Consider the following 12,599-nt stretch of genomic DNA (forward strand, 5'->3'; position numbering starts at 1 on the left):
CTCTCTTCCCTCTCCTACTTGGGACAGAAGGAGTCACTGATTAGATTGGTGGGGGGCAGCACGTCCAGCTCATTCATACTTCCTCTCTTCTTCTCTTTCCAGATCTGCTTTAACTGCCTAAGAGGCCCCTCTGGGTTCAATTTCCAGCACCCATATGGCAGTTCCCAACAGTCTCTAACTCCAGTTCCAGGGGATCCAACACTCTCATACAGACACACATATGCAGACAAACCACGAATGCACATAAAAAATAATAAAAATTATTATTATAAAAAAGGAAGAAAACAATCTAGGTATGATAGCATGCACATATAACCCAAGCTCTAAGAGAGAAGAGATTGGCAAGCCTCTGCATCTGGACAGCCTAGCTGAATCGATGAGCCACAAGTTCAGTGATAGACCCCGTCTCAAAAAATAAAGGTGAGCCGGGCGGCAGTGGAGTACGCCTTTAATCCCAGCACTTGAGAGGCAGAGGCAGTCAGATTTCTGAGTTCAAGGCCAGCCTAGTCTACAGAGCCAATTCCAGGACAGCCAGGGCTACACAATGAAACCCTATCTTGAAATACAGCAACCCCCCCCAAAAAAAAAATTAAATAAATAAGTAAAAGTGGAAAGCGATCAAAGAAAGACATCCATTGTCAACCTCTGTTCTCCAAATTCACACACATACATGCACAAGTACACACCACACACACACACAAATAAGTACAGGCATCATATACACACAACAACACAAAACATACAATAAATAAGGAGCCATCAAGGTAAACCTGTGTTTCAAGATCTCATCTACAAAGAAAATAATTCACATGCTTAAATTGCTTAAATTTACCAACTTTCTCCTCTCTGTCCATTCAATGGCTGAGGCCATTGCCACATTCTTACAGAAGGGAAACAGGTGCTTGGCAAGGACTAAGACCAGGTGAGATGGCTCCTGATCCACAGTGGCTCCATTTCAACCCTGTACCATACAAACTCTCCTTGGCATCATTTCCTTGAATTATTGATCTTTCTGTGACCTGTCAAAATGCCAACCATGCTTCAAACTTGGACATCCTTCTCCAAGGGTTCCCAGTATTACCAAGACTCATTGGTTTTAACAGGAACTCAAATAACCCAACTCTTGAATACCAACTTCACCACAAATGGGCTTTCTCTCACAGTGGCCAGATGGCTGCCAGCAGAAATTAGCCAACAGCCTACATTCTCAGTTAACCCAGCAGAAAAAGAAAGTTGAAGTTTCAAAAGAAATGTTTGGACCTAATGTTCACTGGTCAGAACTAGCTCTAGGGATTATCCCTAAATCAGTATCTGGGACTAGCAGAATTGACTCTACCAACTGCTTATGGAGACCTAAAACTCATATAATTGGGGGGGGGGGGTAAGAGAGAGGGAGAATACAATACAGTAGATCACCAAAGGAAAATCCAGAAGTTGTTTCCTATGAAGAGGATACCCACTATTGCCCAATGATCCTTCATTCAGAATCGACTCCATCCTGTCCTGTCACCTCCAGCCTTTTGACAGGACATCTATACTAGGAGCGACTTCCTTCTGGATGGTGACCATGTCCAGTCGCACAAACCTCAGTTACAAGCATCTAGGCACCAGGGATCCAGTTCTCCAGAGCCCATCCTTACACCCTCAGCTGCCTAGCAAAGTGCCACGTTTTCTCTTCTTCCCCTTCATGATGCAGTGCGTGTGAGTCACGAAGCCAGCCTGCCAGTGCCGACCTTGAAAGTCCTTCAAGTCACTGACCGCTGCACTAAGTCCCTGGCTCTAACACACTCCAGAACCTGGAGATGCCGGCTTGACGAGGGAGCTAATGGTGCTTTTCCTTGCTCACTCCTTTATCAGTTGTGATGATGAGACCATTCCTGCAGTATTTATCCACGCTCTTCTGTGCCTACTGGATCCCCTTCCCAGGCACAACTCCCAGGACCCAGCCTACACTCTGTTAGCGGGTGCATCCAGCCACTGCGTGTTGCCCTCTCATCAAAGGCCTAGCTCTACTTCCCTCACCCAGAAGATTCCCAGAGCTGGCAGCTTCTAGGGGGCTGCAGGATCACTGCCTTCCAGATGACTTACATCCTGGAGAGCAAGTCTCTTCACAGCCTGTCTGCTCCCGGGATTCCCCAAGACACACCTTCCTGGCCTGGAAATCTCTGAAGAATGTCACTCTGGAGGATTCCAAGGGCTACGGCATGGAATAGATGAAGAAAGGACATGGGGGGAAGCAGAGGAGAACTACACCTCAGAAACAAGGCCTTGAGATATTACAGAGAACCCTTGATACCATCCATTCATTTGTTCAAGCCTTTATTCAGAACCAACTAAGTCCCAGGCACTTGTATCGGCACCGCAGACCTGGAGACTCACACCCTATGCCAGGTCTGTCCTCATGAAGCACACCTTCCAGGAGACCTCTGACTTATCCTCACATTTGCTTTATCTTTCACTGACTCCAACGGTGCTCACCATCTCTAGTTTACAGACAAGGAAAACAGCCACTCCACAGGCTGGATGACCTTCCCAAAGCAAAGGCACAACCTCAGGATTCGGGATGAAAACCTTAGACTCTTTCTGTGGCCTCTCCAAAGGCAAGGGCATAAGCTGACACTGAGACAGACATTAAACCCATTCTATTCTAGGCATTGTTTTTTAATAATTTATTTAATTTTATGTTGTGGAATATTAACTAGGCAAAGATGTGTCACATTTGTTTATGCTGCGGAATATGACTTTTAACTGTGTAAAGGTATGTTAATTTTGTTTCTGCTGCCTTTGTTTAATTATGAAAAGATGTGTGGCGTTTGTTTCACCTTGCCTGCCTAACGCACGTGATTGGTCTAATAAAGAGCTGAATGGCCAATAGCCAGGCAAAGAGAGGATAGGTGGGGCTGGCAGGGAGAGAATAAATAAGAGCAGAAATCCAGGCTCAAGAGGAATCAAGGAGGAACAAGAGAAGAAGAAGGAGAAGAGGAGAGAATGTGGGACACACCCGGAGCCAGAAGCCAGAGAGCCAACAGCCAGCACACATGAGAAGCAGTGAAAGCAGGATACAAAGAAAGAAAGTAAAAAAAACCCAAGGCAAAAGGTAGAAAAAGAGAAACAGGTTAATTTAAGCCAAAGAGCTAGCTAGAAATGAGCTAAGCTAAAGCCGGGCACTCAAAACTAGTAAGTCTCCATGTTATGATTTGGGAGCTGGTTGGTGGCCAAAAGAAAAAGCCTGGTATAATTTTATTTTATGTGCAATTGGTGTAAGCATTACAGACAGCTGTGAGCTGCCATGTGGGTGCTGGATATTGAACCTGGGTCCTCTGGAAGAACAGCCAGTGCTCTTAACCACTGAGCCATCTCTCCAGCCCCCATCCTAGGCATTATTCTTGAAGATTAAATATACAAACCGAGGGCCCCAATCTCCAATGTAAGAGAAGCAAGAGTATGAGAAAAGATGTGTAACTAACTATCATCTATGACAGGAATAAAGACAGAGTGATTAAATTATAGGAAGATAGCTCTGGGAAGACACACAAGAAATGATGATTGCCTCCAGGCAGGGAAATTGGGTACCTGAGGAACAAGGGTCATTTTGTCTGTTTCAAATATTGTATATTTCGAATTGTGAGTCATCTGAATGCATTTCCCATTAAACAGCACTTTGAGGGAGCAATCAGCCAAATCCTGAATGTGGAAATTCTACAGAATAAATGATCCAGCTCTCCAACAAGTGATAACTAAATAAAAAATAAAATAAAAGAAGAGAGAAGAAATGTTATGGATTCTAAAAGACTCAGGAAATGTCAGCAAAATGAAATACATATATATAAAATGTTTGGGTCCAGGTTGGAACAAACTAACTCTAAATAGATAAATCTCATGGCTGGGGAGATGGCTCAGTCAGTAAGAGTGCCAGTCTGTGGACCTGGGTTCAAATTCCCAGATTCCAGGTAAAAAGCCAGATGTGGTGTCGTGCACCTCTAAGCCCAGCATTGTGAGCCTGGTGGAGACAGGAGGATCCCATGGGGCTGGTGACCAACAGTTCAATCCAGGTTCAGTGAGAGACCTGGCTTAAGGAAATCAAGCAGAGAGTGGTAGAGTAGGCACCCAATGTACACACACACACACACACACACACACACACACACACACATACACACACTCACACACTCACACACACACACACACTCACACACACACAGAGTTCACACATACTCATAAATTTAAAACAATACTTTAAAAAGACATTTCTGGGAGAAGAGCAATCTGGACCTGAACCAGAAGTTGCTGCGAAATTGCTCATCTCGTTACACGTGACCACAATATTATGGTTGTGGTTCTTCAAAGGTCTTTCTCCACTACAGACATGTACTGAAGAATCTATATGTAGAACAATATGACACCTGAGGTTTCATTTAAACACTTCAGAGTGAGTAAATAAACCAGGGAAATGACAAATCAATCATTCCTCAGGCTGGACAGCTCCAGGAGAGGAGTGGGTCATTACAGTCTGCTCTGCTCTCTGTGTTACTTCTGTAGACAGTCAAAAGGTGCAAAGTGAACAGTCTACATGAAAATGTTTTCATTAACTCTCCCATCCACAGAGGATGCCTGGAAGGAAAACGGCACAGAGGAGAAGTGTCCACGCTGAGCCCAGAAGCAAAACTCAGCATTCTAAAGACAGTCCGGCCGCAGGAACCACCTGAGCAAAGACACGCCCGTCCGTTGTCACCCTCTCTCTGTTTGACCTCATGTGTGATCCCCCATCGCCCTGGTATCTCTAATGCATCTACGTCAACTACATTCTGACCGCAGAGGTGTGTGAGGTCCACAGCTTTACTCCTACTGAAGGCCACTGGCCTTCAGAGGACAGGAAAACAATTCACCTCTCTCTGCCTAACAACACAGCTTGGAAGTTATTATCCCTCCTGAGTTGGCCTACATCCCTGCTGTTCCCAGAAACACACAGTGGCCTCCCAACCACATGCGGCACCCTTAGTATGTGTCTTAGTTAGGGTTTCTATCTCTGTGAAGAGACATCATGACCACAGCAACTCTTTTTTTTTTTTTTTTTTTTTTTTTTTTTTGGTTTTTTCGAGACAGAGTTTCTCTGCGTAGCTTTGCGCCTTTCCTGGAGCTCACTTGGTAGCCCAGGCTGGCCTCGAACTCACAGAGATCTGCCTGGCTCTGCCTCCTGAGTGCTGGGATTAAAGGCGTGCGCCACCACCGCCCGGCTCCACAGCAACTCTTATAAAGGAAAACACTTCATTGAGGTGGCGTCTTACAGGTTCAGAGGTTTAGTCCATTATCACCATGGTATGGAGCAAGGCAGCGTGCAGGCAGACATGGTGCTGGAGAGATAGCTGAGTTCTACATCTTGACTCACAGGCAACAGGAAGCAGCAGTCCGAGACACTGAGTGTGGCTTGGCTTGAGCAGATATGAGGCCTCAAAGTCCACCTCCACAGTGGCACACTTCCTCCAACAAGACCACACCTACTCCAACAAGGCCACACCTCCAATAGGGCCACTCCCTTTGGGGCCATTTTCTTTCAAACTACCACAGTATGGAAGACCCAATTCGATCTGGGATGGCAGTCCCACTCACGGATACTAAGGCACCTGCGTAGGAAGGAGCAGGTGGTCTTCCATTCCCTTTGTCCCAAACCCCATGGCCAGTGGCCATTACCTCCATGCTCACTCTGTGCCCACTCTTCGGACACACCCCATCCGGGCCCAGCTCTGATGGGTCCCACAGTTTCCTTACCTGGGATCGACGCTGCAAATACTCCTCTGAGCCATATGGGACACTCCTCAGGGAGGTGAGATAATCATAGCTGATGACAGCTGTCTGTGAACCGAGGGAGGAGAAAGCTTAACACTGAGGACACCAAATACCACACCTCTGCCAAAGCCAGAAGACCCACACAGGAGCTGCTAGGTCTAGAAGAGTAACTGGTCCCAGCCTTTGGATGCTCAGCCCCCATATCTCAGCCTGGATGCTCCTTCCCGGACTTCAGCGGTGAGTACAAATGTCACTCATCCAGAGATGTCCATCTCAAGTGGCCTTTATACAACAGAAACTGTCCATAATCGATCATAATCAACCACCTCTAAAGTCACTTGCCCATTTGCTTCCTTGTTTGTGAACTGTCTGAATTTAAGGCTGGTCCTTCCTACATATTACTGTTCTCCAGCATCTTTTACACTACACAGATAGACATTCAATAAATACTAACCAAATGAATGCTGTTAAATTTGAGATTCCATTATAGATCCTCTGGCCAAAGCCCTCCAATGAGGGGCCCTTATCCACAGTCAACAAGAAAATCACAGGCTTCCAGCATATCTCCAGCATGGAGAAGACTTAAGCTCAAATTTTCCTTTTCAGAGCTGAGCAGCTAAAGACCTTAGAAACTACATTCTGAGATTTATATTCAAAATGTTTGTTTACAGCCAGGCAGTGGTGGTGCATGCCTTTAATCCCAGCACTCGGAGGCAAAGGTAGGTAGATGTATGCGTTTGAGGCCAGCCTGGTCTACAGAGTTAGTTCCAAGACAGCCAAGACTACACAAAGAAACCCTGTCTCAAAAAAAAAAAAAAAAATGTTCATTTGTACTTGAGCACCAGCTACTAGCAAGGTTTACTCACTGAATAATAAATAAACCAGGATGATCAGGACCAGAGGCCTCCAGAGAATGGACAGCTCACTGTTGGGTCCGCCCACCCACTACTTCCCAGAGTCAGTGGTGAGCATGGTTCTCCCAGAGCTGGCTGTAAATGTAGTCCCGCCATGTTGGGAAGCTGAGGTGGGTGAAGCCAGCAGCCAAAGCTGCCATTTCAGTCCTAGTCATTCTACAGTTTAAAGCAACAGATTCACAATAAGTCAGGTGCAGATTAAATAAACCTCTAAATGGTTTACAGTGTGTGTAAAAATGTACGTAGGCTTGGGAGAGGAAAAGGAATATAGACAGTTATATAAAGAAATAGAAAGTTTTAAAAAAATAAAGGCTTTAAAGAGACAGTAAAGGTAATATAAAAAATAAGCCACATAAAGATATTCAACACAGGCCGGGCAGTGGTGGCGCACGCCTTTAATCCCAGCACTCGGGAGGCAGAGGCAGGTGGAATCTCTGTGAGTTCGAGGCCAGCCTGGACTACCAAGTGAGTTCCAGGAAAAGGCGCAAAGCTACACAGAGAAACCCTGTCTCGAAAAACCAAAAAAAAAAAAAAAAAAAAAAAAAAAAGATATTCAACAGGGAGTCTGGATTATATTGTCTTTGGGATTTTTAACTGCAGAGAGACATTTGATTGTAAAAGCTGCTAAGTTAAACATATACATATACATATACATATACATACATACATACATACACATATATATATATATAAAGATATCTTGATTTCACAAATTATATCTAAGGATTCGTTGCTTTGGAAAAGAGGTACTGCTTTTGTTTCCATGGAAGATGGGAACCTGTGGATTGCTTCCAGGCTAATATGGTTTGACTAGCCAAGACCCCCTGAAAAGTCTCCAATGACACCATGGCCCAGATCATCCAACATCTAAAATCAACTTCAAGGCAACTTGCTCAGAGAATACAGCCTCACAGACTACTCCAGTCAGGACTTGACCATAATCCTAAAATTTTCTTTGTGTCCCCATAAGATTACCAGTACCCTCTATCAGCAGGAAGTAGCCTAGAAAATTACACCCACATTCCCAAAAAATAGATTATGGATGTTTGTCTTTCTTTCGTTAGCTGGTTACAAATTGTTATTGATCATAATATCTTTCTAAAAGAAGAAAGGGGGATATGATATGGAAATATAGGATATAGATATGATAGGATAAAAAGGTGGATTGTTGAACCTACTTTTAAAGAGCAACTTGTTTAAAATGTTTTACATTGGTATAGATTTTAGTTTACTGATACAAATTTAAAGTTAATTTTGTTATACTGTATATACATATCTACTCTTGTTTAAGGTATTATATTTATATAACTCATTTGAATTATCATGGATAATTAAGAAATACAGATTAATAATTAGTCTTCTATGATAATCAAACTTATAGTCATGTTGAATTTTCTAGGTGTATACATAGATATAATTCAATTAGGTAGTTAATCTTCAAACACTTCAAAGATCTACAGAAGATGGCATTTAAAATGTTTTAAAAACTTAGACTTTCTGGACAGTGAGATATGTCTGCTCCTGGCAGCACTGATTTACTTCAAAGAGGAAGATGGGTGTCGAAGACACTCCATATGGAGTTTATCTTCTTCTTGGCAAAAATAGCCATTTGGACAAGAAACTGTTCTTGCCTGGGCTGCTTGACAAAATGTTGTATAAACCAGACATGCAGAACCCATAGAAAGGTGACCACTGAAATTTGCAAGGCAAGATGGTTCTTCAGGTTCCTGCTTTGCAGAAGAAACTACCAGACATTCTACAGGACACAGAGAAAAAAAAATGACTGAGAGACTAGATCTATGGGCTGAAGATAGATGGCCCAACATTACAGAGGAACTTTGGGTAACTGTCTAGGCAGGCAGCTGTCTCTGTCATTCTAGATTTTTGGAAGTTGCTTACAATGCTCTTCCTGTTTACTTAAATAATAATGTATCCTTCTGAGGTCTTTGATGTTTCTGAAGACTACATAGTTAAAATTATAATATTCCTTGGTTATGATAAGAGATAAGGTAGATATGAAACCTTAGACTCACAAATATAGAATAGATAGGATATCTTCTTTAATTTTGCAAAATACAAGCAGACTAGATATTATAACTGTAATTCTTGCTTGATAACTGTTTTATTATGTATAATTTTACTATGTTAAAACTTTTTTTTAGTTAAACAAAAAGGGGAAATGCTGTGGGATTATGCTTTTGTACACTAGTTTAATAAAATGCTGATTGGCCAGTAGCCAGGCAGGAAGTATAGGCAGGATAAGCAGACAAGGAGAATTCTGGGAAGAGGAAGGCTGAGTTAGGAGAGGCCAGCCTGCTGTCCAAGGAGTACTGGGGATGTCTTTCTGTATACTGTGAATGTATTGCTCTGACTTATTGATAAATAAAACGCTGATTGGCCAGTAGCCAGGCAGGAAGTATAGTATAGGCAGGATAAGCAGAGAGGAGAATTCTGGGAAGTGGAAGGCTGAGTCAGGAGATGCTGCCAGCCGCTGCTGCCATGAGAAGCAAGATATAAGGATACCAGTAAGCCATGAGCCATGTGGCAAGGTATAGATTTACAGAAATGGGTTAATTTAAGATATAAGAATTAGAGAGCAAGAAGCCTGCCACAGCCATATAGTCTATAAGTAATATAAGTCTCTGTGTGTTTACTTGGGTCTGAGCAGCTGCAGGACCCGGGTGGACACAGGAAAACTTCAACTACAAGGGAGCAGCATGTAATGGCACTGTACAGGTAAAGCCCTGGAACACGTGGTGACATGTAGATTAACAGAAATGGGCTGAGTTTAAGTGTAAGAGCTAGTCAGTAGTAAGCCTAAGCTAATGGCCAAGCAGTTTTAATTCATATAAGTCTCTGTATGTTTACTCATCAGGTCTGAGCAACTGCAGACCAGGAGGGACACAGGAAAACTTCCAGCTACACAGAGCTGGCATGCCTGTACGTCCATATATGTCAGCACGTCCATCTGCCGCACCTATGAACACCTACAAGCGATGCTGTAACTCCTCTGCCACCCCCAAAGGAGGAAAACCTACCGTAGCAACAGCTCGGCCCACCCTAACAGCGCCAAAGTCATTAGGGTCCAAGTAGTTGTTCCCGTAGAGGTAGACACCAGAGGCAGCAAGAGCCACACTGGTCCAGGAAGCAAGCTTGAGAGCCTTTCTGGCCATGTCCCCAGACCCTGTGCAAGAAAGGAAGGTCAAGAAAGGTTAGCAATTAAGGAGTTCATAGAGCAGCCATCCAGAATCAAATGCCAGCCCTGTCGCTCACAGATTGTATGACCTTATGTCATATTCTTAATCTCATGGGACCTCGGTTTCTTCATTTGTAAAACAAGGTAACTCCTACCTCTAAATTAAGATGAGAGGAAATAATCACATAAAGTACTCAGTGTATTGTACCTGGTACAAATCAACTCCCAGCATCCTTCCTCGATGTCCTAGCTACAGTGGAGGATCTGAACAACCGACCGTTCTTGCCTATGTGGAGCTTACATTCTAGGGTGGGGCAGAGAAGAAGCAAAAAGATACACAGCACACTATCAGAGCTGCCAGGAAGTGGCAGGAATCAGAGTCGAGGAGCAAAGGATCCAGATGAGATAAAGCTCTTTAGACAGGAAGAGCAGGAAAGGTATGGCCACTGCTGGCACTTGTAACCACTACTACAACAGAGTACAGTCACGCTCACCATCAGCCCTGATGCACGGGCCAGAAGAGAGGCCTGTGCCTATATTTATGAAGCATGCATCTCTCATTTGGCAGGCTCCTGCCAAAATGGTAGCTAGGCAGAAGCAGCCAGTAGTCCCTCCATTTCTAGTGGACAGTCAAAATGGTTACTACAGTCAGATAGTTTAGAATGTGCTCCTGGCCAGGCGGTGGTACCAAAGCTACACAAAGAAACCCTGTCTTGAAAAATACCAAAAAAAAAGACAAAAAAGAATGTGCTCCTGGAGGATGATGATGTTACTCTGTCCTAGAAGGCCTACTGGGTATTGAACTTATACCACTAGGCAGAAAGACCCTACCCCTCTTTACTCATACCTCCTCAATTCACCAGTGGCTACATAGCCATTCTTCGGGGTCTCTTCGTCCAGTGACCTACCTCCTCAACAATCCCTGAGTACTCTGCATCCAACCAAAGCCCTTGACCCAGCAGCAGGAGCCAAGGGACAGGCACCAGACAGAAAGGAACATCACCAAGCCTCCCATCAGAGCAAAGACTTGAGAGACACAGCAGCAATGCACAGGTCATCACCTCCTAAGTTTCTGCTCTGGCCCCATTCTGTCACCTGGTTTCCTCTCTGCCCAGAAGCTTCTGCTACAAACGGCCTTGTCTCCAATTTCTCTGTCGTCTATTTTGACTCATGCTTCATAAATATAGGCGCAGGCCTCTCTTTAAATATACACAAAGCACATCTTTTTCCAGTCTTTTACTTTCATCTTGGACTTTACACCATTTCTTTAAAGAGCATACAGTTGGCTTCCTAGGCTTGCATTCAACACAGCTTGTGCATCTATCTGCACTGAAATACAGCACCTTCTTCCAACCCTTCCTACTTTACCTACCTGTTCTGCTTCTCGCCTCTCTTTTTTTTCAAGATTTATTTTATTTTATTGATGTGTATACGTAGAGATCTGTACGTGTTCAGGTGCCCAGGGAAGACAGAAGAGGGTGTCAGGGTCCCTGGAGCCAGAGTGGCAGGCAGTTAGAAGCTACTAGACATAGGTGCCGGGAATCATGTCTGGTCCTCTGAAAGAGCAGCAAGCACTCCAAACTGCCAAGCCATCTCTCCAGCCCATTTTCTCTCCTTTCTTGACTTTTCATGGACTCCATGAGACTTTTCACGGCCATCTTGGTGGGGAGCATGGCAGCAGGCAGGCAGGCATGGTGCTAGAGCAGTAGCTGAGAGCTCACCTCCACATCTGCAGACAGGAGGCACACCCAATGACATACTTTCTCCAACAGGGCCACGCCTCCTAATTCTTTCTAAACAATCTACCAACTGGGAACCCAACATTCAAACTGATGAGCCTACATGGGAGTGGGAGGTACTGTCTTTTGAAACACCACAACAGCCTTGTTTTCCTAGCCCGGGATGTGTGAAGTATGGTCTGAGGGACACCTGAACAAAACTAGCCTTGGTGCCGCTTCAGAAGCAGGAGGCTGGATCCCACCCTAGGGCCCCCCTGAACCGCCAACTCTGAGGTGAGACTGTGAATAAGTCAGCGGGTGATTTTACTCAAAAGCTCAAATCAGCCAACACTCTTCTTTACCTACATCCCAAACGGATGCTGAAGCAACACAATATCACAGGCATTCACTCCACTTCATTATTCATTTGCTTACTGATAAACGCTGCTAGCGGGGGAGTCAGACAGAGGCTAGATTGTTGGGGATAAAAGAAGAGCTTAATTGTTAACATCCATCACCAACTCTCATGGATGCCTATCGGGTCAAACGTAAAATTTATGACCATTATTATGATTTTAATAAGAAAAAAAAAACCCCTACGGGCACAGCTGCTGGCAGTATTTTGGGAGGTTCTAAAAAGTAAGGAGATGGGGCCTAGTCGGAAAAAGGAAGGCTTTGAAGGTTAGACTGGTCCCTGGCCTCTCCTCACTCTCTGCTTCCTGTCCGACAAGAAGAGAGCAGCCTCTGCCACGTGATCCTACCGCCATGATGCTCTGCCCAAGAGCATGGGAGGCCAAACGACCCTGATACAAAACTATGAGCAAATTCCTTCTCCTTTTTTTAAAAAATTTTATTTATTTATTTTATGTGCACTGGTGTTTTGCCTGCATGTGTGTCTGTGTGAGGGTGTTGGATTCTGGAGTTACAGACAGTTGTGAGCTGCCACATGGGTGCTGGGAATTGAACCCAGGACCTCTGGAAGAGCAG

General features: G+C 44.3%; 1 protein-coding gene across 1 annotated transcript; it reads right to left on the minus strand.

Moving 5' to 3' along the window:
• Positions 1 to 5,531: 5,531 nt before the first annotated feature.
• Positions 5,532 to 9,963, minus strand: LOC114698837 (aarF domain-containing protein kinase 1-like). The gene is made up of 2 exons (XM_037201947.1): positions 9,737 to 9,963; positions 5,532 to 5,850 (listed from the first exon to the last, which is right to left on the minus strand). Exons 1-2 carry the CDS (start codon positions 9,869 to 9,871, stop codon positions 5,557 to 5,559), a joined length of 429 nt encoding a protein of 142 aa, XP_037057842.1. The 5' UTR covers positions 9,872 to 9,963; the 3' UTR covers positions 5,532 to 5,556.
• Positions 9,964 to 12,599: the final 2,636 nt, after the last annotated feature.

This window comes from Peromyscus leucopus, unplaced genomic scaffold, assembly GCF_004664715.2.
Source record: "Peromyscus leucopus breed LL Stock unplaced genomic scaffold, UCI_PerLeu_2.1 scaffold_50, whole genome shotgun sequence".
NCBI lineage: Eukaryota > Metazoa > Chordata > Mammalia > Rodentia > Cricetidae > Peromyscus > Peromyscus leucopus.

Excerpts from the sequence above, each read along its gene's own strand:
- LOC114698837 (XM_037201947.1), bottom strand. The coding sequence starts at position 9,871 with ATGGCCAGAAAGGCTCTCAAGCTTGCTTCCTGGACCAGTGTGGCTCTT. Across the intron at positions 5,851-9,736 it reads TGGGCCGAGCTGTTGCTACG|ACAGCTGTCATCAGCTATGA; the intron begins GTAGGTTTTCCT and ends CTCGGTTCACAG.